The 27,089-nt window shown below is 41.3% G+C and overlaps 1 protein-coding gene across 3 annotated transcripts in view; it reads left to right on the forward strand.

The window, feature by feature from the left end:
* ldah (lipid droplet associated hydrolase) overlaps window positions 1–27,089 on the forward strand; it is a 229,875-nt gene that overhangs the window by 171,492 nt on the left and 31,294 nt on the right. For all 3 annotated transcript variants that reach the window (XM_078399331.1, XM_078399330.1, XM_078399332.1), the window contains one exon: window positions 13,470–13,710. In XM_078399331.1, coding sequence (XP_078255457.1) covers window positions 13,470–13,710 — 241 coding nt within the window. The remainder of the gene's footprint in view (window positions 1–13,469; window positions 13,711–27,089) is intronic.

A 27,089-nucleotide genomic window follows, 5' to 3' on the forward strand; every position in this document is an offset into this window, starting at 1 on the left:
TCTTTGTGTCTGAAGTCAAATTTCCAAGCGTCTCTACCCCATTGCACGTTATGGCTTTTTTACATAAGGCATTCTGGATATCCTCCAATAAATACGTAGTGTACAAAATGCTGCCAGAGTCGGCTCTGTAGAGCATCGATGGGCATCTCTCCAGCACCATTGGCAGAAATCTGGTGCAACTTACCACGTGGAATTTTGAGACCGATTATGCTTAATGCAGTATCTGAATTTGGCATTTTCTAATAAAACATTATAACAGGCAAAGCTGCTTTGGGTTAGCTGTAGATGCCAGTATGACATGATTGCAAAGAATACACCTGGACTAAATAATATCTGTAATAAAATGCTAGCACCTTCCAGTCTTTTGAAGAAATATCAGGCACCCTGCTGGTTTTACCATCTAAGGGTTACGTACAGCCAATTTCAAAAAGCATTATTTTCAAACACTCGTGTCTTTAATTCAGTTCTCCAAAGACTTGATGATTTGGGATTATGGTTTCAGCATGAAATAAATGAACAGGCTTTGTTGTGATATGCTGCCTTTCCAGTCCACAAGACTGTCTTTGACAGAACATTGTGGCTTTAAGTCCCATTCCAGATTTGTGCAAAATAAATCAAGGTCGACATGCCAATGCAATGCTGAAAGAATCCTTTGCCGTGCATGAGATATTAGATCAACGTCTGCTCTCTCCAGTGGACATAAGATGTTCCATGTTATTATAGTAAGCTGTCCCATGTTATAATACTAACTAGCAGGGTGGTCAACCTTGGTGCTCAATCAGCTTCAATAGAGAAATATTATCAGCCTTTTGTCATGTGGATGGCTGTAAAAGTGCATTGTGTGCAAATTGAGTACCTCGTTTCTTCCAAAAAACATTGATAGTGCTTCAAAATAAATAGAAAGAATAGGTGCAGGAGTAGGCCATTTGGCCCTTCGAGCCAGCACCGCCATTCAATATGATCATGGCTGATCATCACCTCATTTCTGCTTTTTACCCATATCCCTTGATTCCTTCAGCCCAAAGAGCTAAATCTAACTCTCTTAAAATCATGTACTTGGTTGGCTACAAAGTGCTATGAGACACTCCAGGTTTATTAAGGACATTATATAATTGTAAAACTTTTCATTTTATTGTTACTTTCTTACAGTTTATGCAATAAACCCAGATCTTATTGCGCCTGAAGTTAGTTTTTGAAAACTTCCACAATATATCTCTATTCAGATTCAGAGTCTCATTGTAGCATGGCCAAACTCCACCAGTGCCTGTTGCATTAACATAGCATCATCATCATCATTTGGCACATTATCATTTGGCACTTAGTTATCTCTCCCCAAAATATTCTGTGCACTTGCTCCGCAATAAGCTAAACTCACAGAAATTTATTGGAACAGACAAATCAAACGACTTATAATTGGTTTTTTTAATGTATATTCAAAAAGAATGGTAGAGTAGAATCAATTGTGAAAGTTCTTATTTTGTTTATCCTACACATTTTGCTTGAAATATCAATTTGTTCCATTGTAAATATGGAATACTGCAGTCGCATGGCACTCAGAAGTTTACTGCACTCTTGTTAGTTGCAAAGTCACTTGTTGTCACACTTCTTTATGTTTATGATGGAAGGATATCAATAAAAGCACCAAGTAGTATAAGAAAATAACTGCAGATACTGGTACAAATAAAAGCACCAACATGTGCAAAAAGAATATAGTCATGCAATCAGTATCATAGCCTAGTACTCAGAAGCCTGGAATAATTATCCCATGTGATCCCATACATCTTTATATGCATTCTTACCCTTTTCCTATTAATTTCTCCCCAAATAACCAGCCTAATAGCACAGATACCATTATGCCCTATTGAAAACTTAAACATAGAAGGAGATGCAACACCTGTCCCTTTACCTCCCCCCTCAACTCCATCCAAGGACCCAAACAGTCTTTCCAGGTGAGACAGAGGTTCACCTGCACCTCCTCCAACCTCATCTATTGCATCCGCTGCTCTAGATGTCAACGTCTTTACATCGGCGAAACCAAACGCAGACTCGGCGATCGTTTCGCTGAAAACCTTCACTCAGTCCGCCTTAGCCAACCTGATCTCCCGGTGGCTGAGCACTTCAACTCCCCCTCCCACTCCCAGTCTGACCTTTCTGTCATGGGCCTCCTCCAGTGCCATAGTGAGGCCCACCGGAAATTGGAGGAACAGCATCTCATATTTCGCTTGGGCATTTTGCAGCCCAGCGGTTTGAACATTGACTTCTCCAACTTTAGATAGTTCCTCTGTCCCTCTATTCCCCTCCCCCTCTATTCCCCTCCCCCTTCCCAGTTCTCCCTCTATCTTCCTGTCTCCACCTATATCCTTCCTTTGTCCTGCCGTCCTGACATCAGTCTGAAGAAGGGTCTCGACCCGAAACGTCACCCATTCCTTCTCTCCTGAGATGCTGCCTGACTTGCTGAGTTACTCCAGCATTTTGTGGATAAATCTTCTAATTTTCGACTCTTTTCCTTATCCTAGTGTGCTTCAAGATACGTTATTCTGTTAGATGAGGAAAAGAGTTTTGCACTGACGCCAATATCAAAAAGCCTGCTTGCATCAATATCATGCACACCGTCATAGAGTTATAAAGATTTATAAATGGTCCTTTATCCTTATCCAGCAAAAATAAGCTTGTGTTTATAAGACTCGCTGCAAAGAATAAAGCTCCATGACAAGAAATGTAGTTTTCATTTTCCCTCCAATGCATGAATTCCTTAACAGTTGGTGTCATTTATAGTGAAGCAGCACAGAAACTCAAGACATCAGTTTTCTTTTTAAAAAAAGCTACCTTGGGCAGGAATCATTGTGCAAAGTTTGCTTCTGTATGTTACATTTTTGGGGTTTTTGCAGAATTGTGAGGGACAGGTATTGAGGCATGCAATGTAGGTCTCCCCTGCAGAAGTAAAATCTTGTAGACCCCATGAATATCAAGACTGGCATTCAAATGGTGCCACATTCCTTGTCTGACTCTCTTTAACATCTATGTACGTGGTTTGGCTGATGACAACAATAGACAATAGGTGCAGGAGTAGGCCATTCAATCCTTCGAGTCAGCACCGCCATTCACTGTGATCATGGCTCTCTGGAGAGCTGATGATGTAGTGTTAATCACATAGGCTAAGACTTTAAAAGCAATAGAGGACAGGTATAAATTGGATTTATTTATTTAGAGGAAATAGACCCACAGGCCCACTGAGTCCATGCCAACCATTGATCAGCCGTTCACACTACTTCTACATGATCCCACTGTTGCATCCACTCATTACACACCCAAGGCAATTTACAGCAGTGAATTAACCTACAAACCCACATGGCTTTGGGATGTGAGTGGAAACCGGAGCAAAAGTCACTGGTCTTCTGCAAGCCACTGGGAGATTGTGCACACTCTACACTCTACACAAGGTCAGAATCCAACCGGGGTCGCTGGTGACTTGAGGTGACAGCTCTACCAGCTACACCACTGTCAATAATTGGAGAATATTTCTGCAAGTAGAAACTCTGGCCTTGTCCAGCAACATGTATTGTCTGAGCCTTTCACTTCAACAACCACAAACCCCATGTTCATTTCAGTCGCAAACCTTTGTGGCAAAAAATACAAAGTAATTGAAGCCCAACCTACTCAGATGACACACTCAACTCTGTCGTTACCTTTCTTAACCATCTTTGAAAAATAACTGCAAAGGTCAATGGTAAATGAATATAGTGTAGAACTAAATTCACTAAAGTAAGCTCGGGTACAAATGCAAGAGGACTCTTCATCTCGGCCATTCATTGTTCCCCGCACATGGTACATTCGTGACAACCACATTTGTGAATGGCCAGTGAAATTCCACAATGCATCCGATTACTGAAAACATATTTACAACCTTCCACATTTCCTACAACAAGTGTAAACCAGGAGGCTTTACTGTTGGGTCCCCAGTGATGGGCAGTATGCTCCTCCAGAAGTTCACTGCAGAGAGGCACTGCCTAGTGAGGTTGCCTGCATGAGTGCTAACCCAGACCTTCACATGAAGATGTAACTAATCTCCTTGTTCACTGTTTGATCTCATGAAAAGCATTGTACTCACACCCATGAAGAAGACAGCACTGCAGCAATTTGGAGGAAATTGTGGCATGAAACCAGCATTCAAAATAATCATCTAATTTCTGACGCAACAAACCACTTTATTTCTAGCCATTGCATAAAATATGAAAGGCTATAAATAATTTTTGAACGGAATACGCCCGCAAAGTCATCCTCAGAAGTCAGCTATGGGAATGGATCAGCCGGCTCTGGCTGAACCGGAGTTCCAGAGCCCCAGCCGCAGGGGGCAAATTCGACATGCCATCTGGCACGGAAGTCCCGATGACCCTGGCTAGGCGCCACATTTTTGTCTGGGACTTCTGGAGGGATTTCAAATGTGCTCTCATAATTTTGTCCATATTAAAGGTTTGGCCGGATCACCAGTTGCCGGAAAATCGATGGTGGACCTGCAGTACATTTACTTCTTCTAAAATCAGTAATATACATTGTCGGCAGGTACCATCCAGCACTGATTCCTATGGCACCTCACTGGTTATGAGTTGCCAACCTGAAAATGACACAATTCTCCCCATACAATGCTTCTTGTTAAGTAGATGAGGCAATGCTGTTTGCTTGTTTGTCCACAAGCACAGGAGCATGCAGGACATGTGTAAAGGGCGGAGATAAGAGGAATCCACAGAATGCAGTTTGTGCAAATCAATGGATGGATCATCTGTAATTTCAATTGAAAATGCAACAGATCAATCTGATCATAAAATCTTTAATATTCTTTACTTTCACGTTTTCCATTCATGTGATGGAAAGATGCATACTTGATGGAAACATACTTTGAGTATGAAACTGAATTCTACACTGACCTTAGAGTACACTAATATTTGAGGATGTTGAAGATAAGTATATTTCATTTATTTCTTGTAATAGTAGAACAAACACACACCTGGCATAAATGTCTTGCACCTTAAAATTTTTGAACCCTTCAATGCAAACAGCAATGTTCAATTGCTATTGGTCTTTGTTCCACCTAGTGACAACATTTGGTATAATCCCAATTGGCAAAATTAAATGAAGTTATTCTATATTTGCTATTACAACTAAAACTTTGTAATAATATATAGATTGAAAAGAATATTACGAAGCATGACTAAATCAATATCAATGAAATGCAGGATAGATATGTACTGCACAAATGAACTAATATTGTCCACCTACCATCAAAAATCAAACTGAAACATCTGAATAGGTTAAGAATAGTTCCTGTCTTCTATCCAAATGGAATTGTGGTTTCAATTACTATCATGTATCAAAAGTGGACCGTTTGAAATCTGTAGATTGTACAGATTTAATTTCAGTTTTGGAACTTAGGTCATTGTGGAAAACACTTGGACAAAGGTGATAATGTCTGGATTTTAAAGAATATTTTTATTTTAATTTCTGAATTCTTATTTACTGCTATAAAGTACAATTCCTTTTGTTTACATGTAATAAAAAGGACATGCAGATACCAAAGATAACACAAAATGCTAGAGTAAATTAGTGGGTCAGACCGCATCGCTGGAGAAAATGGATGGGTGACATTTCGGATCGGGACCTTTCTTTGTTTACAGGTTGTCCATTCACTTTAACACAGTTCCTCCATAATAAACATTGGACAGCAAACCAGGTTTATCCTGGAGGGGCAAATTAACATTAAAGTGAAAGACGTGACTAAATTTGGTAGCTCACAATAAAGGATAGCAAAGAGGAGGCAAGCCAACTCTGTGCAATCCGTGCATCCAGCAACCAACCACATTGTTCAGTGAATGGACACTTCCATAGGGGATCAACATCTGAAGTAACCAGCCTCATTTATAACTGACTTGGAGCCAGACTGTAGTATTTTGAGATTACTATGTTGTCGTTGTAGGCAGCTGTGCAGGAAATGAATATAACCAGGAAAACAATAAAGAATGACACAATAGGAGTGTGGTTTTCACTCAGATATTCAGAGTGGGGACCTTGATAGAGAGGGCCTTGGAAGAGGAAGGCTGCCCCATATCTCCAGACTTTTCTCCAGGCAAATTCTCAAAATGCAAAACACAAAATACTGGAGTAAGTAACTCAGTGAGTCAGGCAGCATTTGTGGCATGTTAGGTGACTTTTGCAGTCAGGACCTTTCTTTGGCTGAAGAAAGTTCTCGACCCGAAACTTTGCCTTTCCATTTCCTCCACAGATGCTTTCTGACCCACAGAGTTATTTGGGTATTTTGATTTTTTTTAGGGTGGAAATTGACACGTTATTGATTAGAAGGATGGTGCACAAAGTGCAAGAGCAAACTAAAAGAGGATCGGCACACCCTGCATGTATTTGCCACCTAAGGGGAAAATATTATTAGAATGGGGACTACAGTCCATGAACAATAGCTGGGTTAAATCATTTGAAGACAGTTTCTTCATTATCTCCTTGCCTTGTGATCTTTTCTATCTTCCATTCTGCAGATGATATAAACATGCATCTTTTACGCTACATCCCATCTCCCTGCTAAGCATGCACCATCAACTTTATGGTGCTTTGGGAAGCATGTCCTAAAAGGTCTGCATTCCTTGTCAAGAACCAAGGACACGAGCACCAACTTGGTACTGCGCAATGCATAAACATATCTTTCCTGCATGGAAGCAGTGTCAGCACTGTTTCAACTCTGTTTCAACACTCAAGGGCACAGCGGTAGAGTTGCTGTCTTACATCACCAGAGACCTGGTTCGATCCTGACCACGGGTGCTGTCTGCAAAACCCACCCTGTGACCGCGTGGGTTTTCTCCAGGTGCTTCGGTTTCCTCCCACACTCCAAAGATGTACAGGTTTGTTGGTTAATTGGTCTTGGTAAAATTGTAAATCGTCCTTGGTGCGTAGGTTTTGCTAGTGTACGGTGATCGCTGGTCAGCACAGACTCGGTAGGCTGAAGGTCCTGTTTCCATGCTGTATCTCTAAACAAAACTAAACTAAACTTGCAAATGTAACCATCTAACCTCCAAAAGAAAATGAGGATCAATGAGGCACGAGGAATTTGAGAAAGTGGCCCAGATCAGTGCATGAAGAGTTGCATCCTGCATCTCACTGCAACTTGAAAAATTAAAGATTTGTTCAACTGTCCTGCATGTAATCATGCTAATTATAATAGCATGGTTCCAGTCATTCTTGCCAGTTGGGTTAGTTTCAGTGATTGCACATCCAAGAGGAATGGCAGGTAGTTTAACAGTACCAATTCCCAGGCAAGAGGAGTTGAGAGTCACTGATCAATACACAGTTTTATACGTAAACTAGGAAATAAAGGATCTAAAGATAACTTTAATTATGAAAGATCTGGGACAAATTAACAGGGAGATGGCTGCCCTTGAGGTTATACTGACCACGTTCAGAAGGATTACAGGCCGTGAATTTATTGAGCCCAATAAAAGAAACAATTCGACTGGATTACAGTCAAGCTTGCCCATGCCGTGTTGAAGTCCCATGTTAAAGGCATGGTTGCATTAAACCTTTGTGACTATACAAATCTTAAGTTCCTGCTACCATCATTGCCTTGGTTACTTTGCAAGGCAGATCAAGGCATAAGCAGCATCTCGTCTAGATAGTGAGTTTCTGCCCACAAAGCACACGGACTAGCTACTGACTGCCTCTGCTGTCGGAAGGCCTTGCTCTATATCTCTATTTCTAATAATCAGAGATGTTCAGAAACAGTTGAAGAGAATATAGAGAATTTAAATACTAACAATTCTTATTAGGAAATTGCCAATTCGCGTAAAATGCATTCAAGTCCTGTAATTTAATTTGAAACATTAAGATAAACACTGCAGCTTGTTGGTGGGAGCTGTGGGGCCAGGTTATTGTCAGTGCAACCTGGCTAGTGGTGACTGATTTCTGTCAGTTCCCATCTTAAAAGGAGCTTATTGTGAGCTGGAATTCACTGTAATTGTTATTCTCATTACAAACCTTGCCAATAGTCTGTCCCTTCCATCTTTGGTGTTTTAATAGTATGTGTTAAATATATGTTTTTAGTGTTCTTTAGATTGTTTTAAGTGGGGGGTTGGGGGGGGAGGGGTTGGGGGAATCTTTTTTTAAATCTCAGCTCGACGGAGATGCAATATTTTTCCATTTCGTATCTCCGTCCACACTGCGGCCTAACATAGAAGAGTTGGCAGCCTTTACTGGAGACCGACTTCGGGAGCTCCAACCGCGGGAGCCTGTGGGCTTACCATCGCGGAGCTTGCGAACCCTTGCCAGGGCTCGACCTTTGACCTCTAACCGTGGAAGCCTGCGGACTTTAACTTTGTGGAGCTCGCGGTCTCTGGTTAGAGACTGACTTTGGGAGCTCCAAGCCACAGGAGCTTCGACCGCCCCGACGTGGGAGCTTTGATCGCCCCGACGTGGGAGCTTCAACTGCCCCGACACGGAGGCTTCGATCACCCCAATGCGGGAGTTTCGATTGTCCCGAAGGATGGTTCGACTGCCCCGACCGCGGGAGCTTCGATTGTCCCGAAGGATGGTTCGACTGCCCCAACCGTGGGAGAATAAAGAGTAAGAAGATTGGACTTTATTGCCTTCCAAGACACTGAGGAATGTGGGGAATCCCCTGTGGTGGATGTTTATGTTAACTTTTATGTAGTTGTGTGTCTTGTTGCTTTTTTTAGTATGGTTGTATGGTAAATCGCATATCACTGTACCTTAATTGCTACACCTTTGAAACCTTTGGGTGGAATAAATCAGATTGTCAATTTATATTTGTCCCATCTCAGTGAAGTGTTCATCAGCTCACCCACAGGAAGATTTTAGAAGCATACATGTGATTTTACAGTATCCAGAGAAATGATGAGTATGTTAAGTGCCCTGACCCTGCGTTGCTGCTTGTAGGTTTTAGTGAACAGCTTGAAAGAAATTTTGATTAATGTGACATACTGTCAAATTGCACCGCAGTTCACCATTAAGTATATCATTATGTTGTCTCTGAAAAATGTAGAGGATTTCTTTTGGCATATAATAGGTATGAACTACATCAAGCATATATCTTAACTGTTTTCTCTGACAAGTGGTTGATGCAGTACAACATATGCAGACTTAAAGAGTTTCTCCATCGAAATTTGTTGTGGATTTTTAAAATTTGATTAAGCTTGTCCCTAACTTTCTCAATTGTGGGCGAAAGACATTCTCTATTGTTATTTTGAAATTGGCAAGTGTATTTTAACAGAAAATAAAAGCCCAGTTATCACTCCTCAGGTATTTTTTCTTTCATGTACCTTCTTGGTTTAGTTTAGTTTATTTATTATCAAAAGTACAGGTTTCCGATGAAATGCTTGCTCTGCAAGATATCCAGTCAAATCAGACAATAAATGAGTACAGATGCTCCTCGACTTATGATGCTTTGACTTACGATATTTCGATTTTATGATGGTGCAAAAGCGATGCACATTCAGTAGAAACCGTACTTCAAATTTTGAACTTTCCCTAGGCTAATGTAAGTGTTCTAAGCACGTTTAAGTGGGCGCACGGTAGCGCAGCAGTAGAGTTGCTGCCTTACAGCGAATACAGTGCCGGAGACCTGGGTTTGATCCTGTCTACGGGTGCTGTCTGTACGGAGTTTGTATGTTCTCCCCGTGAACTGCGTGGGTTTTCTCTGAGATCTTCGGTTTCCTCCCACACTCCAAAGATGTACGGGTTTGTAGGTTAATTGGCTTGGTAAATGTAAAAATTGTCCCTAGTGGGTATAAGATGGTGTTAATGTGCGGGGATCGCTGGTCGGCGTGGACCCGGTGAGCCGAAATGGCTATGATGTTTGGTAGGTTAGGTGTGTTAAATGCATTGTCGACATGATATTTTCGATTTACGATGGGTTTATTGGAACGTAACGCCATCTTAAGTTGAGGAGCAACTGTACAATAGATCTTCTGAAACAGAGTGTTGGAACATTCCGGCACAATCTTGCAACTTCCAAGTCTCTGAAAAGTCTGATCTTGTCCTATGGAGATAGACAATTTCTCAGATTCTCATATAAAGGCCATGTGGCACTGGAGCAGTAGAGGTCGGCCTTGCCCAGAGTGATGCCATCGGCTCCTTCCACCTCTCTCGCCCAGCTACTGCAGAGCTTCTCGTGAATGTCTCTGCTAAAAACAGCAACCCGTGACTGTCGCAAATGGACTCTCCATCACCACCAGCGACCGCCCCTTAGTTTCCATTGCTCGAGATCACCAAGTCCCACTTCCCGAATCAATCACAGAACTTTAGGGTGTTTTGCGAGGGTACAGGAGGTTCATTTGCAGACCATTGCCTCTCAGTACTGACTGTGCTCATGCAGCCACTTTTGTTTTTCATTACATGGACATTTCAGTGTTCCTGCAATAATTTAAAAATATTACATCCTATCTGAAGTTTCTCCGTCAAATCTTGAAGAAGTTTCATGAGATTTAATTCTCGAGCGGATGCAGGGATTCCCTTGCACGATGAACCTACACTGATTAAAATGCAGGAAGCATAGTGCCATTATGCTGCCAGCTCATTCGAATGATAGCTGTATTGCAACATCCTTCACATGAATGTTTCAGTAGGAGGCCCAAGGGTAATGTTTTCTAGATTTTCTAAAACTAGCCTGCACTGCTCAATCCAAGTGTGTAGAGTCATCGAGTGATACAGCGTGGAAACAGGCCCTTCGGCCCAACTTGCCCACAACGGCAAATATGTCCCAGCTACACTAGTCCCACCTGCCCATGTTCGGTCCATATCCCTTCAAACCTGTGCCTTTCAAAATGGGAAGTACATTATCCTTGATCAGGCGCTGGGCAAGAAGTGGATTTGAACTTGAAAACAATGCAAAATGTACAATGTGTGTGAGCCTCAGGATGATCAAGGTTTCCAGGTATTGCACTGGGGGTCTTGGTGGAGAAGGAAGGAGAAATTTCCTGTAATCACTGGAGGGCCTCAGGAAGCACGGTCACAAGGCAATGAGACCAGATGCCTGTGGAGATTGGTGCCAAAATGCATGCCCTGAGGAGCTGGAAGAAGTGCCAGTAGAAGCTCAATGATCTTACATAAGAGGTCAAAATCAGTTGCCAGCAATATTTATAATTCGAGACCTATTTCCTAACATTTTTTCTCCCACCCTCACACACAATGCAGTGGCAAGGCTCAGGTCCACATCTCACAACCAAAACAAGCCGCCAGCCATTTATGAGTTGCAATGGAGCAGCCTTTGAGTTTCCCTCGCTCTCTTGCAAAGCAAAGTGGCTCACAACGTCACTGATAAGGGACAGGTATGTTTGTATGTCCATAGCAATGCAGTGGATACAGCATTAACGACCCATAGAGCATCAAATCAGGTACGTCAGCCCCTCACTGTCAGTGCTGACCCTAAACTACGTCGATAGAAAGGCAGACATGCTGAGAATGGAGGGATATAGATCATCTGCAGTCAGTTGAGATTAGCTTATCTTGGCATTATGTTCGGCACAGACATTGTGGGCCAAAATACCAGTTCCTGTTCCCCGGCTGTACTTTTCTATGTTCCATGTATACCAATTACATTTCCTAGCACTCACCAGCAGCCTTCAATGCCATGGCATTTCAGGTGCTCATCTAACTACTTAGTAAATGGCGTGAGAGTTCCTGCCTCCGTTAGTTTAACAGGCAATATGTTCCAAATTTCAACCACCCTCTGGATAAAAAAAATGCTTTCTTAAACGTGCTCAAAGTCTCCTGACCCTTACCATAAGCCAGTGCTGTCCAGCGACAGAGACAGCTCTACTAAGGGAGCAAGTTTCTTACTACCTACATAATCTAGGCCCTTCCTTACTTTACCCAGTCTAATGAGGACATCTACATACTTTAATAAGTGAAGTATGGAATGAAAGAAAGGGCGGCACAGTAGTGCAGAGTTGCTCCCTTACTGTGCCAGAGATCCGAGTTTGATCCTGACTACGGGTGCTTTACGAAGGTTTCACAAAATGCAGGAGTAACTGCAGGTCAGGCAGCATCTCTGGAGAGAAGGAATGGGCGACGTTTTGGGTCGAGGCCCTTCATCAGGCTGATGTCGGGGGGGGGCGGAACAAAGAAAGGATATAGGTGGAGACAGGAGGACAGTGGGAGAACTGGGAAGGGGACGGGGAAGAGAGGGACAGAGGAACTATCTAAAGTTAGAGAAGTCAATGTTCATACAGTTGGGCCAATGTTCATAAGCTGCCCAAGCGAAATATGAGGAGCTGTTCCTCCAATTTGCGGTGGGCCTCACTATGACACTGGAGGAGGCCCATGACAGAAAGGTCAGACTGGGAGTGGGAGGGGGAGTTGAAGTGCTCAGCCACCGGGAGATCAGGTTGGTTAAGGCGGACTGAGCGAAGGTGTGTGCTGTCTGTACGGAGTTTGTACGTTCTCCCTGAGACCACGTGGGTTGTCTCCGAGTGCTCCAGTTTCCTCCCATACACCAAAGACGTGCAGGTTTGTGGGTTAATTTGGCTTTGGTAAAAATTGTAAATTGTCCCTAGTGTTTAGGATAGTGTTAGTGTACGGGGATCTCTGGTCGGCGCGGACTCTGTAGACAATAGGGCCTTTTCCATGCTGTATCTTTAAACTAAACTAAACTAAAACTGCAAAAAAGATTTGATGAACAAATGACTATTAGAGCGACCTCTTATCCTTTAATCTTACCAACAACTTTACAGCAATGCTGATTTGTACCCAAAGAATGAAGCACAATCAACATATTTTGGATACCGGTATTTACTATACATCTACCTGGTTTGAAGTGCGTAATCTTTCCATCCCAATGAATTGAAACAATAAGGAAAGAGCTGTTCTATGATTCACCTACTTGTAAGAGAATACATGACCATAAGAATTAGAAGCTGGTAAAGACTCTTCGGCTCCTCAGACCTCCTCTGCTATTCCGTAAGATCATGCCTGATCTTTTGTCTATACATGATTTGCTGTCCAAACTCCACATCACTTAATTCCCTTAATATTCAAACATTTAATAATATATTTCTAAAAGTGGAAGTTTAATATTATTTTACAATTAACCAAATGCTTTTCTAGAACATACTTTAAAAGTAAGGTGCAGCTGATTGCAATTCTGTTAAAATTTATTTGTAAAACCTAAAAGGAATGATCCTGTGTTTCTGTGCATTGTCTCCCATGGCAGTTCAATACCTCCTAAATTAGTAAGTTATGAACCATTTTTCTTTGGAATTTGACAACAGCTTTCAGTGTTGCCAAGCTACCAGTTTATCTAGTTCAGGCATTTCAAGCAGCCTGTAATTATGTGCAAAGGTTATTAATGTACCTGACAAACCTCGCTCCACTTCAAAAGGATGGAAACGAGGGCCCTGGTTCCAGAATTTGATAGTGCCAGAGGCTTTACTTATTTGTGTTTCCTCTCACTGCTTCCATAGGTTCTCAAAGCGATATTACTTTTTCCAACAATTGAACGTATGGCCGAGTCACCGCAGGGCAAAGTTATGACACCAATACTTCGTAATCTTCGCTTCCTGGTGTATGTTCCGATCTACTTCCTTTCATTCCTGCCAGGAAGTGTCAAGGCCTCAATGGTGAGGTGGGCGCTGCAGAGTCTACAACCACTGGATGAAGCCACTGTCTCTGCTTCTCTTAATCTCTTCAGTGTCGATTGTGCAGGTGAGAAGAACCAATCCTCTCCCAACCGATTTTCGCTTTTAACATTCAACTTCACTTTTAAATAGATTTCTACATTTTCTTAGGGAATACGCTACATGATTATTTGTTCACAAAGGGAACTTTTCTATTTGTAAGATATTGTTTATCTCTGGTTAACATCGTACAGCATTCACATCATTGAAATATATAAGGACAGCACTTTGCAAGGTTTTGGTTTTATTGCACGTTTCTCAAAATGTTAACATGATTGAATTAAGTAAATAATATAACAAACAGATCACGAAGCTGCAGGAGTCCCGTGTTGACAAGCCAAAGGCATCCTTTGAATAAACGGGCCTCTTTTATAAAGATCCTCAGGTCCTGTGGCAATGAGTGTAAAACAACATAGCTCAAGACTGCAAACACTTTCATAGTGCCAAGTAATAGCAGTATATGCTGTAATTCTGAAAAAGGCTCATGTGAGGTTATGGATTCTTTTAGACTGAGTTATAAAATGTGTACCACAGTAAATTACTTGGCTCCATATCTGAAGACATGAGATTTAATTTTGAATCTCATCCTGGCATCCGAGGAATTTGAATTCGAGTAATCTGGAATAAAATCTGGGATCAGTAATGAAGACCAAAAAATGCAAAAGGATGTTGAATGGAAATCTGGTTCATTACTGTCCTTCAGGCACAGGACGTGCCATCTTTACCCAGTCTGGCATATTTATAATTTTAGACCCACAACGTTTAGTTGCACTTTGAAGAAATGTGTAGGCCATTATGTTCAGGAGCAATTACAGGCGGACAATAAATGCTAACTTTGTCATAAATGAATGCAACCAGTTATGAAAACTCCCATCTTGGTTTGGATTGGAAAGCAGTTTCTGGATAGGCTTAGCAAAAGGATGCTAAAACAACTTTCGATACTTTGCAACATTTTTAAATGGGCTACTGTTGGTAACATATTTATTAACTCCATTAGCTGTACGGATAAATGAGCTTAGGTCTTTGGGATTTTCACATTGAGCCACTCCCTCATCAGAACCAAATTCTAATGGTCCCAGAGAAATGATACAGACTGGGTCATGTTTCCGGTCCCATTGTTACTTACATGGAGAATATGAACTTCCTGGCCTTTGCTTATCACTGCTGCCTGAACCCCACCTGTACGCACATCCATTTTTCTCGTCCCATACCCCACCAACTCTCATCCCCCCATCCTTTTCCACCTGTGTCCCTGCCTCTGGTTTCACATTTCCCGTCTCTTCTATCCTTCCCTCCTTATCTCACACATTTTGTCTTTTCATCTCTGGCCTTTTTCCAACCATCTCCTACCCTTTCCCATATCCACCTATTACTTGCTGGGCTTTGTTCTACCCCCATCTCTCTTCCCAACTTTCTCCCCCTCCCATCCCCCAACTACAATCAGTATGAAAAAGGATCCTAACCTGAAATGTCACCTATCCATGTTCTCCTGAGCCTGACCCACTGTAAACCAGCATCTGCAGTTCCTTGTGTTAACGTGATTCATATAGTTCTGTCTTGAATCTGTATTCAATTACTGCTGTAGCTAATACTTAAATATGAACACCAGGAACCAACATATAGTATGAGATTCTGTGGAAACAACATAGAAACATAGAAACAGAAAATAAGTGCAGGAGGAGGCCTTTCGGCCCTTCGAGCCAGCACCGCCATTCATTGTGATCATGGCTGATCGTCCCCAATCAATACCCCGTGCCTGCCTTCCCATATCCCTTGATTCCACTAGCCCCTAGAGCTCTATCTAACTCTCTCTTAAATACATCCAGTGATTTGGCTTCCACTGCCCTCTGTGGCAGAGAATTCCACAAATTCACAACTCTCTGGGTGAAAAAGTTTTTTCTCACCTCAGTTTTAAATGGCCTCCCCTTTATTCTAAGACTGTGGCCCCTGGTTCTGGACTCGCCCAACATTGGGAACATTTTTCCTGCATCTAGCTTGTCCAGTCTTTCTATAATTTTATATGTTTCTATAAGATCCCCTCTCATCCTTCTAAACTCCAGTGAATTTACAAGTACCAGAAATAAAGGAATAGGTTATAGATAATATTTGGGATGAACTATGGATGATGAAAATCTATCCACCTCTAGATTTGAGTCACTCTAGACCTGACTCCTGTTAAGGAACTGCAGATGCCAGAATCGTATGTAGAACACAAAGTGCTGGAGTAACTCAGTGAGTTGGGCAGCATCCATGTCATCCAGAGATGGTGTTTGACTTCTGAGTTACTCCAGAACATTGTGTACTTAAGGTGGGAAATCTACAGATAAGAGTTAAGGATTTGTTGAGACTACAAGCAAACAGTTCTGAAACTTCTGTTTCAGTTCATTAGTAGGAACATAGGAACTGGACCACAGACATTTACCCCATCAAACCTCATTCGATGAGATGATGGCCGATCAGTGTATTTGCACCATTTACCTGTCCCCTATATCCCTGAATAATTTTAGTGATTAAAAAAGCTGTCAACTTCAGATTTAAAGTAAAGAATTCACCTCATAATAATTTCAGCTTGTGGGAAATAGTTCCAAATTTCCACCACCCTGTGCGTGTGGAAGTGTTTCCTCACTTCACGCCTGAAAGATCTGGCTCTAACATTTTCAGGCTGTCCTCCAAATCAGAGTCTCCACAAGCACAATTATAATGGAAATAGTTTATTTTTATCTACCCCCATCATTCCCCTTGATACCCTGTACACTTCAATCGAGTTAACACTTAACCTAAATTCCAGGGAGTGCACCTCTCCTCATAATTCAACCCTTGAGTGCAGATCTCATTCTGGCTAATCTCTGCTGGAATCCCTTCAAAGTCCATGCATCCTTCCAATATTATGGTTACCCAGAAGTGCTTACAGTATTCCAGGATTCCAAGCATCCTAGATCATGTCTCAGTGAAATTGCCAATCGATGCTCTATCTGAAGCACTTTTATTTCAGCCAAAGTTTCAATCATGGAAGGAAAGGCACCTACAGTATGAGAATAAGTTAAATATATTAAAATTACGTTTAGTTGGACATTTGTAATAGTAAAATATGTTTGTTTTTAAACTAAAATACATACAATATGACCACCGTTTTTCTCGTGAATATTTATAATCGTATTCACATTCATATTCATCAATCACCTTAGCATTTCACCTCCTCAAGTCCTGTTCACCCCAGTGAAATTTTTACTCAGATAAAGCACAACAAATCCTTGTGTCAAAATTAGCTAAATTATGCTGTCAAGTGACATAATCAAAGAATGCTTGAGGAATAAATTTGGTACTCTTCTCTTGTCCTATCAGTAAGTGTTTTAGCTGTTCCCTTCTCTTTTTAGTATTTGTTAAGCTCAACAGTTAACATGCTGGTCGAGCAAGTTTAAGAGATGGAAATCATCACTTCAACTACACAACCTGCTTTTTCCTTTCAGATAGGTATAGTGTGACCTCTTACATCTGCCTTCCTAAACAAAGTGTTAATATCAATGGAAAAAGTATTTTTTTAAACGATGAAATTATAGGATGATGTTATTCCCTATGCAACCTTTTTATTGGACTATTGAAGAATGAACTCGGGCCATATTAGCCTGCACCAGTCTCGTTCCAACAATATCACAGTTTTCAAACCAGTGCCAGATGGGAGACACACAAGTTCTGAAAATTACTTATCTACTCTTTTGCACATTCCCTCCCATTGAACTTACATGAACTACCTCTTCTCTCCAAGAGGTTGCAACATTGTGAGTTTCACTTTGCTCACAGCTCTGGTACCCGCAATGATATAGCGCCTTCCATCCTCCTAAACACCCTTACATAATAATCTCCACACCTCCGATTGTCATAACAGTCTCCCAGTTTCTCAGTCCACCAGCCTCCACAATGTTTACACCTACACAGTGCATGTTGACCCTTTGGTTGAGATAAGGTGATGCATATACCTCATGGGGCAATTGAATGAAGGAGACTGCAATTCCAAGTGTAACTGATCTGACTTCCACAAGGCAATAAAAGTAGAAACCATGTCAATAATTCATTTGGATTCCCTTTGCAGCAACACCTTTCTCCAAATTGGTTCGTGGCATGCCCTTGCTCGTGACCTGATGCAAACCAACATCATGACTCTCAATGACATTGTCCAATAAGTTTATTTGGTACACGTGCTCATATTAGTTCGTTCCCAAGCCATCCCTGATCCCAATTAGATCAACCTTGAATGCAATGTTGTTTAAGAATGAGAAGGCAGCGCAAAGAGAGTTTGCCTTGGAATCTTAGTATTAGGTTCTGTGGATTACTGACATGACTCAACTTACAACTGGTTACACAATGAAGTGTTATCAAAGGTATATGTCTTCCTATTTAACAACACGTGTTACAGCTGTGTGCACATGGTTGCTTGGTGAGGCCAAGGTAGGGCTCAGTTGTAAGACAGCCACATTCCTTTCTAAAACATGCTGTCCATACTTGAGTATCCATTTTAAGACCCAGGACCAGAATTCCAGAACAGAGTCAAAATATCAATGAGGAAAACATCTAAATAAGATCGAAGGTCGTAAAACATTAAATCATTAAGGAATGATTGCGAACTGTAACATGAATTGCCTTGCAGCAAACGTAATCTCCCATCTTTGTCCAACCAGTTTATTGGGTACATATTGCAAATCAGATTATTTCATGTTGGGGAGAAGAAGCATAAAGCAAGATCCCCTTGGGTTCCAGGGACAGCTCTGAGATCCTCGCTCAATGCTTGCTGACTTGCTTGCTCGCTGACTTGTATGGCACTGAAGAAGGGTCTCAACCCGAAACATCACTCATTCCTTCTCTCCAGAGAAGCTGCCTGTCCCTCCGAGTTACTCCAGCTTTTTGTGTCTATCTTGTGTGGGAGTGAACCTGCTTTCCCAGCTGCCACTGAATGATTGTGGTGGAACAACCATGAAACTAAAATAGCATCATATCTTCTGAATTATTTTCATTATCAATAATTTGTTATATTTCTGGGTATATTTAAAACCAGCGACGATAAACTATGTTTTTCCACAATTGTTTTTTTTTATTTTTATGCAAGATGTTTGTTATCTGTTTCATAGCCAGTGATAGAATGCATATGAAATGGGGCTTTTTTTAACATATGCATGCATTTAGTAATGATAGTTTATTACCAAAACGGGCACTTCTAATTTGCCAAAACATTCTGCTGCATTAAATAATGTACACAAGCAAAAAATGTCGGTGTAAATAATTACATCTGATCCACTCCAATATCCCAATTACATTACAGCAACACAGCAAATTAAGAAGACACATGAAACACTGTAAGCTTCATGATATGAAACCCATCACGTTTTGGCCATGATTTCTCACATGATAACGCCATTGCTATTCCGTTTCAAATTTCCTGGTGCGCAGAAATGTAATAAATGTGTAAGATAGCCAAACCTGCAGCCAATTTACAAAGAGCTAGGTGTTTCAGACAGCCATCCTACAAATTGGCCGCTGTTTTGAAGGGATGAACATAGGCCAGGACACCGTAGGTTGAGTTTAATATCTTGCCCTGAATAAAGCTCCTCTGGCATGTAGTTTTCCCTCAACAGCACAAAGTAAGGTTGATTCTCTGTTAAATCTCTGGGGTAGAAATTGAAACCATGGCCTTTTGCCTTGCAGACAAGAATTATATCACTGGGCTCAAGCTTATCAATAAATTGTAAGCCAACAAATGTTGTCACATCTCTCCATAGCACAACATATCGAATATATGTTGTGGGGTCAGGGGATTGGGGAACTTTCCAATCCTCTGGGAAGCCAGAGGAGTGGGGAACTTTCAAAGGACAACAGAAAGTAACAAAAAGGGCAATACGGGCTGAAATGATGAAGTACGAGGGGAAGCTGGCAAGAATATAAAGAAGGACAGTAAAAGCTTCTTTAGGTATGTTAAGAGAAAAAGATTAGTAAAGACAAATATGGGTCCCTTGAGGACAGAAACGGGTGAAATTATTATGGGTAACAAGAAAATGGCAGAAGAGTTGAACAGGTACTTCAGATCTGTCTTCACTAAGGATGACACAAACAACCTCCCAGATGTACAAGAGGATAGAGGATCTAGGGAGACAGAGAAACTGAAAGAAATTTGCATTAGGCGAGAAATAGTATTGGGTAGACTGATGGAACTGAAGACTGATATATCCCCAGGGCCTGATGGTCTGCATCCCAGGGACTCAAGGAGGTGGCTCGAGAAATCGTGGACGCATTGGTGATCATTTTCCAATGTTCAATAGATTCAGGATCAGTTCCTGTGGATTGGAGCGTAGCTAATGTTATCCCACTTTTCAAGAAAGGAGCAAGAGAGAGAAAACGGGGAATTATAGACCAGTTAGCCTGACATCGGTGGTGGGGAAGCTGCTGGAGTAATTTATTATAGAAGTAAAAATGGCGCATTTGGATAGCACTAAAAGGATTAGTCCAAGTCAGCATGGATTTATGAAGGGGAAATCCTGCTTGACTAATCTTCTGGAATTTTTTGAGGATGTGACAAGTAAAATGGATGAAGGAGAGCCAGTAGATGTAGTGTATCTAGACTTTCAGAAAGCCTTTGATAAGGTCCCACACGGGAGATTGGTGAGCAAAATTAGAGCACATGGTATTGGGGGTAGGGTATTGACATGGATAGGGAATTGGTTGGCAGACAGGAAGCAAAGAGTAGGAATAAACGGGTCCTTTTCAGAATGGCAGGCAGTGGCGAGTGGAGTGCCGCAAGGCTCGGTGCTGGGGCCGCAACTATTTACAATATATATTAATGATTTGGATGATGGAATTAGAAGTAACACTAGCAAGTTTGCAGATGACACAAAACTGGGTGGCAGTGTGAACTGCAAAGAGGATGATAGGAGGTTGCAGGGTGACTTGGACAGGTTGAGTGAGTGGGCAGATGCATGGCAGACGCAGTATAATGTAGATAAATGTGAGGTTATCCACTTTGGTGGCAAAAATAAGGAGGCAGATTATTATCTCAATGGTGTCAGATTAGGTAAAGGGGAAGTGCAACGAGACGTGGGTGTCCTTGTACACCAGTAACTGACAGTACGCGTGGAGGATTTGAGTATAGGAGCAGAGGTTCTTCTGCAGTTGTATAGGGCCCTGGTGAGACCACATCTGGAGCATTGTGTGCAGTTTTGGTCTCCTAATTTGAGAAGGACATCCTTGCTATTGAGGCAGTGCAGCGTAGGTTCACGAGGTTAATCCCTGGGATGGCGGGACTGTCATATGAGGAAAGATTGGAAAGACTGGGCTTGTATTCACTGGAGTTTAGTAGGATGAGAAGGGATCTTATAGAGACGTATAAAATTATAAAAGGACTGGATAAGCTAGATGCAAGAAAAATAGTCCCAATGTTGGGGGAGACCAGAACCAGGGGCCACAGTATAAGAATAAAGGGGAGGCCATTTAAAACTGAGACGCGAAGAAACCTTTTCAGAGAGTTGTGAATTTGTGGAATTTTCTGCCACAGAAGGCAGTGGAGGCCAATTCACTAGATGAATTTAAAAGAGAGTTAGATAGAGCTCTCGGGGCTAGTGGAATCAGGGGATATGGGGAGGCAGGCACAGGTTACTGATTGTGGATGATCAGCCATGATCACAATGAATGGCGGTGCTGGCTCGAAAGGCCAAATGGCCTCCTCCTGCATCTATTTTCTATGTTTTGAGATTGTATGGATTTATTTTTGTCCTGTAGCCTGCTTCTAAATATTTCCTCCATCTTGTTTGAACCCCTACCGAATCCATTAAAAGAACAGCTTTGAGCATTTCAGAACATAAATTTAAGATTTTGAGCAGCAGGCTAGGGAGAGAAATCCCAGCCCTCCAGAACACCACTTGAAGCTGTCAGCGCATCATCCACTGAAACTGCAGAGTTTTGATCGCACTTTTCTCGTTAAAAGCTTTTTAGGAGCTTGATGACCTGGTGTCCTGACACAGACTTTAATATGTTTCCTCAGTGCAGGTGCAATGATCACAAACAGCAGAAGGAATGCTTGTCTGGGCTGTGGACTTTGCAATCGATCTCATTCCTCTGCTCTTTGATTCTTATCTCTCATCTGTGGCTAGTTAGTTGCATGGAATGCTTTATAAGATAATGTGAATTATCTTACCATGCACCAATTTAGTTGTTTAGGGCCTGGCAGGAGTAAAAAAAATGCAACAAAAAAAAGATATTATCCCAAGATTTCAATGCTGTACTGTATGTATTATGTTTTCTGTTCAATTTCTCCCTGCACTATCTTAAATTGTTTGAGCACTGAAAATATACACGGTTATTTACATCTGTAAATTGATTAAGTACATTTCTGAATGTCATGAAGTAGAAGTGAAAAAATATATTGAACCATAAAGAATTCTTCATCCTTTACTGGATTTTTTGTACCCCGTTCCCTCAGCTTTGGTTCTAATGTGGAGTCATTAAATGGCTCTTCATGACAATTTTATATTGAAGTGCAGAATTATACATGTTAATATAGAGTATTATTTCGTTAAGAATGATTGGTAAAAGCACAGAAGAAGGAGGATAGCTAGTGGTGCAAAGTTTTATTTCCATTATTATACCTATTATGAAAAGGATAGACTTTTGGCTGTAACATAAGATGATACCAACATATTTCCTTTCATAAACACACATACACGGTTGAAATGTCCTCAGGGGGCTTCTCCCACTCCTTTTTGCTCACAATTGCATGAAAAGCCCAGTGGAAATTCAGCCTAGCCCTTCCCCCACTCCTTGCCTGTGGAGTGAAAAATCAACTTTATCAGACAATTGCAATTTTTTTTAAACTGCAGATGCTGGAAATCTGAAATAAAAACAAAAGATGCTGGAAACTCTCAGGAAATGTTGGCTCCCCTGCCGAATGTTTCCAGCATTTTCTGTTTTTATTTCAATTTCATCACTATATTTCAAGCACTATATTTGAGGGCTGTTCTGGCAAGGTCAATATTGTTCATGCTTCTATAGCTGGAAGTGCATTTTCCGCATAGTTCGATAGTCTGAATTCTTTTATCTGTAAGTTCTGCTCATTGCAATTGGTGCAAGTCCCTTCTGACCATCTGGCTGATGGAGGCTTGCACCTCATTGATGTGACCACTACTCCTCCTCATTTGTGAATTATAGTACCACAGTATTATCTCTGAATATCTCTCCACTACAGAACTGTCCACATCTCTGCCTTGTGCTTAATTGTACTTCAGTGGTCAAATAGAGTATACAAGCCATTATGAGCTAGCAATGTGGTCCACCAGCCTAGGTAGTTTAATAAAAGCCCACAAAAAACTGGAAACCCTATCTTAAGATACTTACATTTTCAGTTGATCCTTGTATTGTGATAATATTGTGTCATTTATTGTGCCTGCCTCTGTGTTCAAAACTGGCTCAGGCCTCTGGATTCACCCTGCATCACTCTACTGACACCACACTGACATCCTGCATATTGTCCATAATAACCTTATCAAATAAAGATTAAAAGCTGGTAATACTCAGATCTCCAACCACTTTCCACATGCAAACTGTTGCTTGCCTTGATTTGCTCATACTGTACCAGCTTATCCTTCAAGCAGATACATAATATTGACTCATGAAACATGGCAAGTTTAAGTGACACTAACAAAAGCACACGGCATTCTTCTGTCATTATGTTATAAGTGTGCAGCGGCTGCATATTAATCCTCTAGTAATGTTTAGATGGTGCAGTATTTTGGAATCTCGAGGAGGATCCTCGAATCTTGATCGAACTTTATTGGCTGTAAGGTGGTTTCGTGGATAGGCACTGACCTATAATTTTGCCGTCAGTGCAAAAGGCAGACCCGATGCAGTCGATGTAGCGGAGAAAGAGTTGTGGGATAGTGCAAATGTACATTTGGAACAAGGACTGTCAGTGAACAGTCTGTCCCTGTGAAGGAGACAGCGAGGTTAAGAAAATGGAGTGAGCCACAGAGATAGTCCAAGTGAATTTGAAGGCAGGGTGGGCGATGGTAATGGACTAGCAACTAAATATCACCACTAATTACCACTCTGCCCTCAACTGTGCTTGTACCAGCTCTGACACCTCTCTCCCCCTTTCTTGATCTCTCTGTCCATCACAGGGGACAGACTATTGTGACGGAAACTATACCACCATGCACTACCAGGCATGTTTCCATGTTGTATTGTTCTATAATTCAAATTCTCTTTTGCTCGTCTTTTCCATTTTCACAGTTAGAATCTGTTTCTTTGTTTTGCTGTTGGGTGAGAGAAAGCCGGAATATCCTTCAGGGGTAGGCCAGTACCACCATTGAAGGCACCAGTTTTAGATCAGTGAGCCTGTTAAATTCTTTTTCATAGTTTCTTACTTACATTCTGTCCTTTGCAAACTGGCCCAAGCCCAATGCACTTTACCAATACAGGAGAGTTTTACACATAAATATTCCAGTGACATTTTATTATCATTACAAGAATAATAAAACAAAGCAAGGCAGTAAAAAAATCACTCTTGATCCCAAAATTAATGTTATGTTGGAGATGATACTTGCATGCGATTGAATAACAAGCTCCCTTCACTCTTATTGAGGAGAGTTTTCATGTAGAACAATGTGATAGGTGTAACTGGTTCTATTTCCCCTTTCCAAGGCTACCAGTGAGTCTGATTTCTCTAATTTCGGCAATTTTTTTGTTCAAATATCATCTCGGCTCAGTTGGCTGTGCTTTTTTCCTTTGAGGCATACATTGTCGATTTAATTTTCACACCAACTTGTGAACTAGAAAGTGATGTTGACATTTCAGCATACCGAGGGAATGCAGCATTGCAGGAGATATTTTTGCAGTATGATGCCATACCAAGACCCTATCTAGCTATCAGGTGTGGATGAGATCCCCAGTTATTTTTTAACATAAATAAGAATATTCTCCAGTGGTCTATCTGAAGTTCAACTTTTAGTCTATCCCAGTAAAAACAAACAGCAGTTCCATCACTTTATTCGTGACTTGTGGAAGTAACTGTGCACCAATTTGCTGCCCTATTTGCCAACATCAATAGCAGCACTACAAAAGTCATTAATCCGATTTGAATCCCTTGGGATATCTGGTGAGTACAATGATTGGGCGCTTATTTCCATTCCTTTGCAAATTTATTTCAGTTATTTACACTTTCCAACCTTCCATTTTCTGAAAATTGCAACAAATATATAATCTATTACAATACAATACAATATATCTTTATTGTCATTGTACAGGGGTACAACGAGATTGGGAATGCGCCTCCCATACGATGCAATAATTTAATAGTTTAAACAACAACAACCCAACAAAACAAATTGTAACAGTTTTAAGACAGAATAAAGTGCAAGTAGATCTGTGCCGGATCACTGTGCGTTTTGACCATTCGGCTCAGCAGGACCGGTTCATAGCAGCTATGGCCCTGGGGATGAAGCTGTTCCTGAGTCTGGAGGTGCGGGCGTAGAAGGCCTTGTATCGTCTGCCCGATGGAAGGAGTTCGAACAGACTGTTGCAGGGGTGTGAAGAGTCTTTGTGGATGCTGGGGGCTTTTCTGAGGCATCGTATGTTGTAGATGCCCTCCAAGGCTGGTAGCTGTGTTCCGATGGTCCTCTGAGCTCTATGGACTACCCACTGAAGAGCTTTCCTTTCTGCCTCCGTGCAGCTGAGGTACCACACAGGGATGCCATGTGTTAGGATGCTCTCTATGGTGCAGCGGTAGAAGGTCGTCAGCAGCTGTTGGGGTAGACCAGACTTTTTCAGTGTTCTTAGGTAGAACAGTCATTGCTGTGCCTTCTTGACCATTCTAGCCCATGAAGCATTATATTTAAAACAGTACCAAAGATGAAATAGCTCAATGATTAACATTAATGTACGTCAGAAATGCTGCTTATTGCACAGTGCAGGAGAAATTATTTACAGTGCAGTTTATTTTCTTCGCTTTCTTTACATTTGCTTCAATTCCTTTTATTTGTCATTTACTTTTCTTTATTTTCATATGCTAATGTCATAGAGATTACAGCACAAATGTGGGCCATTCAGCCCATCACATCCATGCCCAATCTTTTTGCTTCTCTATACTAATTCGAGTTGCCTGCTACAATATTGAAGCAAGCCTTTCAGCCCATATTCTTGCGAGAGCTCTTACCATTCTCATTTAGTCTGCCTCCTGCATTCACCATCTGTAATCTATTCTCTTTCATATGTCCATAATTTAAAAAAATGAATTTTACAACAGCCCATTAACCATTCAATACATCTTGAGGATGTAAGAAAAAAACACTGGTGCACACCTGAGAATATTGAAATCCACACAAAGAGCACCCAAAGTGAGCATCGAACCCAGTCACCGGAGCTGTGCGCAACAATGATTCTTTCTCCTATTAATTGATTTGGGTTTTCCTACCTCTTCTTTGATTTTCTTGTCAAATAACATTGTTTTTCACTGAATGTTATTTCTTCCAAATTTTTAATTATTCCTTAAGCTTACTTAAAATGGCTTTAAATGCTTTTGGTTATGGGAGTCATAGAGTCACACAGCATGGAAACAGGTTCTTTGGCCCAAGTTGCCCATGCTGACTCAGATGCCCCATCTACACAAGTCCCACCTGCCCACGTTTGACCCATATCTCTCTGAACATTTCCTTACCATGGTATTTAGCAACCATTCCAAGGCTTTTGGATAATAGTGAGCTGTTATAAGACCATCTGGACACTGTAAGGAAGCGGCCTCAGGCTTCCAGCTTGTGACCTTTGCTCGTGGTCAGCGCTCCAGATTCAGAACAAGGTGGTGCACTAGGGCCGGTACCAAAAGCAGCAAGTTCAGGTGTTGGGCTAGATTCAGGAAGTCCAGCCCATTTCAGGTCAATTATCTTTCTTGTGAAACCTGAAACATTCACCCTATTTTGCTCTCAATATTATTATTTTTTCAATTTTGTTTTTGGAATCATAGATTTGCACAACAACAAAACTGGCCATGTGGTCAATCACGTCCATGCCGATCATTGCAGCCATCTATACTAATCCCATTTACCCATATTAAGTCCATAGCCTACTAAAGGTGGACTATGAGGGACATTGCTAAGATTTGACGAGGATCAAGTATAACAAAATCCTTTAGTTTAAAATTGTTTCCATTTGAGATTTGCCAACACATATACTGTAAGTAGAGAAAATGCCAGAGTATTGAAAAGCTTTACTCACTGACTGCTTCAACTCAATTCTTGGAAATAATTTCTCAGTTCATGGCATGAATGGTTCACATCTGTAACCGATATTGACTGTAAAGTCAACTGCAAATAATTTTTTTTCAGCATGAATATCACCACATATAAATGGTTATTGTTTCAAAATATTTGAAGAACAAAATAA

Source organism: Rhinoraja longicauda, chromosome 5 (genome assembly GCF_053455715.1).
Source record: "Rhinoraja longicauda isolate Sanriku21f chromosome 5, sRhiLon1.1, whole genome shotgun sequence".
In the NCBI taxonomy this organism is placed as follows: Eukaryota; Metazoa; Chordata; class Chondrichthyes; order Rajiformes; family Arhynchobatidae; genus Rhinoraja; species Rhinoraja longicauda.